Source organism: Etheostoma cragini, chromosome 24, assembly GCF_013103735.1.
Source record: "Etheostoma cragini isolate CJK2018 chromosome 24, CSU_Ecrag_1.0, whole genome shotgun sequence".
Lineage (NCBI taxonomy): Eukaryota > Metazoa > Chordata > Actinopteri > Perciformes > Percidae > Etheostoma > Etheostoma cragini.
The window spans coordinates 8,602,908-8,608,182 of NC_048430.1; the positions used below are offsets into that span (position 1 = coordinate 8,602,908).

Below are 5,275 nucleotides of genomic sequence, written 5' to 3' on the forward strand. Positions count from 1 at the left end.
ACCCACAAAATTCATTAATTTTAACTGAGGAACGGATGTAATCATCCATGTTTTATTTGGGCAATTTGGTTGAAAGAAATCCATATTTCTGATATAAAACACTTTGAAACGGGTCAATTTGACCCGAGGACAACAAGGGTTAAGCAGGTCTTAACTTCTGGGTAACTTAACCTATTGTTATCGTTTTGCAACCTCAATCTCACTTTGATTCATTCTAGTGCTCAATTTAACTCCATTAACTTTGGGATGTCTGTAATACTTAAAAATTGTACACAATTCTTTCATTTTGGAGATTTTAGGGAAAGGTACTGTCCATAAACATGCAGTAGTGTTGTAAAAGTGCAACAAATTCAGTTCTCATGTGAACTGCCAGGTTGTTTTTTTTAACCTGCGTGATTGAAATCAACTTTCCAAACAGTTTTTTTGCCCTGCTGTTATTTAACCATAAGAGGAGCAGCACTCAGTTTAAAAATATCCCCTTGTGAAGGAGCTCTCTGGGCTCGGAGCACCTCTGAAGTGGGCCACTGCTGGAGGTAGCTGAGTTTTCAGCCTTCACACTGTCCCGGTTCGACCGTGAATCCTCCAAAACAAGTCAACTTTAGATACCAAGTCAATGAAAGCATTTAGTTTTCTTTATAGAAACAAGTTTTTAAAAACAAACATCATATCTTGAGACAAGATGCACGTTGGCACGGTTATTTGGCCTTCTAAAAATACCCCTGTCCCCTTCTAAAGGCCTGCTCCCACTGCAGAGGGCGCACGGCTCTCCTTTCCGTTTGCCCTAAGAAAGTTAAAGATGTTGCAACGTGTCATCTGATCCGCCCTATTAGCATATGTGATGTCACACGCCCGGAATAAATAAGAGGGGGCTTTGACCATGGCTCAGGACCACTCTGTCTTGGGACTTCGGTTTGCTTCTCTTTCTTTCCGCTACTCCAGCTGCTACTCTCCAAAATGGTGTGTACATGTTTGTGTTTTCGACCTTTTACGGTGAAGTGCCAATGGAGACTTTTATTAACAGGGGAAAATTCTGTGTGGCATGGATTTGGATACCATCTTTTCAAAATAAGATCAAAATTGGGACTTAATTGGCATCACTGAAATCATGATAGGGAGGAGAAATCAAGATGAATTGTGTTACTTTGGACCCAGGACCACTGATGTAAAATACATCCACATTTCATTAGGCTTATATACAAATGCTGATAATACTGATATTTATAATTTCACCATTATTTGCATGTATTCAATCCAGTTTGGGCCAGTTTGCAGAAAGAAATTCTTATGTTTAGCATTGGTGGTAAATCTTAAATAAAGCTGGATTTTGCCTGTTCAACGTCTATACTCATTTCGCTGTTTGTAGGTATTCATAAGTGTGCCTTCTCGTTTGTGTGTATTTGCATTTTTGTGTATTTTCAGGCCGAACCAGCCGCAGCCGCGTCGGAATTCTCCCCCGACCAGATTGAGGGTAAGTGAAGAAACAGCGAGGTCCATCCTCATCCAAATAACTTGGCGTGTGAAAAATGGGTTGTGAGAATACTGCTCTCTCACCCCCCCCCCCCCCCCCCCCCCCCCCCCCCCCCCCCCCCCCCCCTTCCACAGCTCAGTTTGACAGTTTTGTAGTGAGGGATGTTTTATCACAATACTCCTAAGGTTGTATCCTTTAGGCCAATTTAGAAGATAGAAGAAGAAATTAAAGTTCATACTAAAGACCGCCATAGCACATACTGTACTATTCCACGCACTTGTCCAGTTGGCAAGGAGAATTTGAGATGCGTCTATTCTAAGTCTTGTGTCCCTTACACAGCCGAGGTGTTAATCCCAAAGTCAAGGTCTAAGATGCAGGCCGGGCAGCATCCTGTTACACAAAGAATTCCAACTGCAGTCTCATAGCACCATAATTAACTATTTTTTCAATTCTGAGAGATGTGTCTTCTATAAACATAACCCTATGTATGGGTCTATATACTGTTCTATTATATTACTTTTAGGAGTGATAGATAGCAATTTCCCAATAGTGCGTCTAAGACTTAGAGGGCCAAAGTGTTTTTTGTCTAGTTAATATGTAGATATTATTAATTATACAAGCTTTGGACCCAAAAAAAGGAAAGAAGTGCTGCTTTTGCACATTTGGTACATTTATACTACAGTGGAATACATTCAGAACATGCAAGACAAAGTGTTGATTACACCACAGTCAGCATTCTTCTGTTCAGCTCGAGCCGGACCGTTGGACCGTGTCTCTATATGGCGTTTCAGGGCGTATCAGTTTGCTCCCGAAATGCCTCCCAAATGTTAGCAGAGGCAGGAATGGATAGGGGTCAGAAGTGTGGGGGGGAGAGGGGGGGATGGGGTAGGCGGGTACAGCTGTTCCTGCTGCTGCTATTCAGACCATCAATCTATCAGAAAGGTCACTTTGAGTGGGCTTCCCGGTAGGATTGATAGAGATAACCAACCTTGGTTTAGGCCCCACTCTGTACCTTCCTGTTCCCTGCTCGGGGACAGCTGTCGCTTCCAATTATCTGGGGACAATGATCAAAGTATGTGGCTTCTGATCCTCCAACACAGCTGTCATAGCTGACCAAGAACCTTGTACAAACCCAAAGGTGATGGGTCTACACCAAAAGAGAACATTGATGTCTTACCGGACAAATCAGTCCAAACGGATTACACTATTTTGCCATTTAGGGTTTATTTTCCAAAGCCCCTTATGCTAACATAAGCCCATTCCCAGTGTGTTGTGAGGACATCATGTATTTTTTTTGTTTCTCTTGACCGTCTTGTGTCACTACTTTTGAAGTCAAAGTTCTCTCGTCACTCTCTCTTGGCCAGATTTCAAGGAGTCTTTCGGCCTCTTCGACAGAGTCGGTGACAACCAGGTCGCCTACAACCAGGTGGCCGACATCATGCGCGCTCTGGGCCAGAACCCAACCAACAAGGACGTTGCAAAGATTCTGGGCAACCCAACCCCCGATGGTGAGACCCCATTACAGCCTTGCAAAAATGCAAACAATCATACACAAAAGCTTATGGACTTAAAAGACAATTATAATATAAAGGTACATGCTAAAACATAGCCTACTGTAACAGTAGCACAAGGAGACTGTGACGCTGAAACACTGAATGTGACTTATGTTCATGTGACTTTTTTTTTTAAGACATGGCCAACAAGAGGATCAACTTTGATGCTTTCCTGCCCATGCTGAAGCAGGTTGACGCCGCGCCAAAGGGTAGCTACGACGACTACGTTGAGGGTCTGCGCGTCTTCGACAAAGAGGGCAACGGCACGGTCATGGGCGCTGAGCTGCGCATCGTGCTGTCCACCCTAGGTGAGTCTCAAGTTCCCCAAATATAGAAGCACACGAATATAGGCGGCTTGGCACGCGCAGCGTGTGAGCACGTGTGTGAAACGGAGAGTGTGACATGGATCCTTGTGCGTTTACAGGAGAGAAGATGTCCGAGCCAGAGATTGAGGCCCTTATGACCGGCCAGGAGGACGAGAATGGCAGCATCCACTATGAGGGTATGCTTGGATTTCTCAGCATTCAGTGTCTTTTTAAAAAAAAAATTTGCATACATATATAAATGTATTACGCCACATATTCAAACGTGCTGGTTTGTCTTTCTCCAGCTTTCGTCAAGCACATCATGTCCGTGTAAGAGGCCAGCAGTAGGAGTGCTGAAGAAACTGTAGCTCACCTACAGACAGCCCGACAGTGTTCTTAACATCCACACTGAACCAAAGACCAACCAAGGAAAGACAAGGACTATGTACAAGGGATGTTGAAGCAAACCCATCTTGTTGTTTATTTTGTTTTCCTTTCCATTTCGTCCCTAACCCTCCTCTCTCGGGACATCACCATCAACTCTCCATTGTAGACCACCATCACATGGCCTCCACTCCACCAGGGGGCGCGTCTCCACTTGCCGCATGGGGTGAGGAACGGGGGAGATGGGGTGACCGCTCATCAAGTGAGGGTAGATCCCTCCCCTCCCACCGCCACCTCATTCAGTCACGCCATCACTGGCCCAGCAGTGCCAAAGGTGCTGGAGAATGGTCGTGGATAGACGGCCGAAAGTCTCCCACTTCCCTGAAAAGTTTTATTTATTGTTCATTTCAGAATAAACTTTTCCAACGTACATCCAATCAGGGTTGACTGTTGATCTTTTTTATTGCCCACATACATACATACAGTTGTAGATATGCTTTAGTATAACAGGAAATTGTAGATGTGGGACTTTTCAAAGACAAAAAAGCCAGTTCATTCTCTCACAAATAAGAACCAATAATTGTATTTTCAATTCAATTCAATTTTATTTATATAGCGCTAAATCACAACAACAGTTATCCCATTGCGCTTTCCATAAAGAGCAGGTCTAGACCGTAGTGTACTGTAGATGTGTACAGTACACTACAAACAGAACAAGACAGTAATAGTCCGGAGAAATATGCATATACAGTATATATATATATATATATATATATATACATATATATGTGCATGTACACAGTGAGGTGGTTGGTTATATGTATGTATGTATTTACAGTGTATGTATGTCTATATATAGTGAATAGGGTGTGCAGGATTTATATTTGAGAGTGACGGATGATATGTCACCTAGTCTAAAAACAGCAGATGGCTCCCTTACTGCAGCGCAGAGGACACCTGACACCTGTGAGGGAAGACGGACACATTGCAGGGAAGAGTGGCAGGACAAAAAAAAAGAGAGTTTTAATACAATTTTGTTTTATTTTCAGTCATAGCCAAGAATCCCTGATTTTGGATCAGACGGACTGCTTGTTACCTGCATCTTTGTATTTGGATATATTGGATAGTCTAAAGGAATTGGCGACACTCTTGGTCTCAAAAAAAAAAAAAAGAAATACTCTGCACACCCTCTAATAAGAAACTGTAACCGCTCTCTAGTCACGCTCCTTAGAACCCTGGACAGTCCCAATCCCCCGCCCCCATACCCCCTATGTAATAATGAAAGTGAGGACTTAGGATATTGTGGACCTTTTATTCTGATTTAATGTTTAGTGATCTGAGTGAGGAGCAGTTTGAAGACAGGGGTCCAGCTGGTCAGCACACATCATCTGGGCCCGTCAACAACATGTCACGTATACAAGGCGTCTGCATTTTAAAGAACATCTCCTGAGTGTGTGACACGTATCAAGTAATGTAGGCATGTGTTCGATTATACACTCACCGGCCACTTTATTAGGTACCCCATGCTAGTAACGGGTTGGACCCCCTTTTGCCTTCAGAACTGC

General features: G+C 43.4%; 1 protein-coding gene across 1 annotated transcript; it reads left to right on the top strand.

The window, feature by feature from the left end:
- The first annotated feature begins 862 nt into the window (after window positions 1-862).
- On the top strand, window positions 863-4,147 carry mylz3 (myosin, light polypeptide 3, skeletal muscle). Its single transcript, XM_034865065.1, is given in 7 exon segments — window positions 863-908; window positions 911-957; window positions 1,420-1,468; window positions 2,833-2,976; window positions 3,159-3,329; window positions 3,446-3,523; window positions 3,632-4,147. Coding segments are annotated over 7 exon segments (549 nt in total). The 5' UTR covers window positions 863-877; the 3' UTR covers window positions 3,661-4,147.
- The last annotated feature ends 1,128 nt before the right edge of the window (window positions 4,148-5,275 follow it).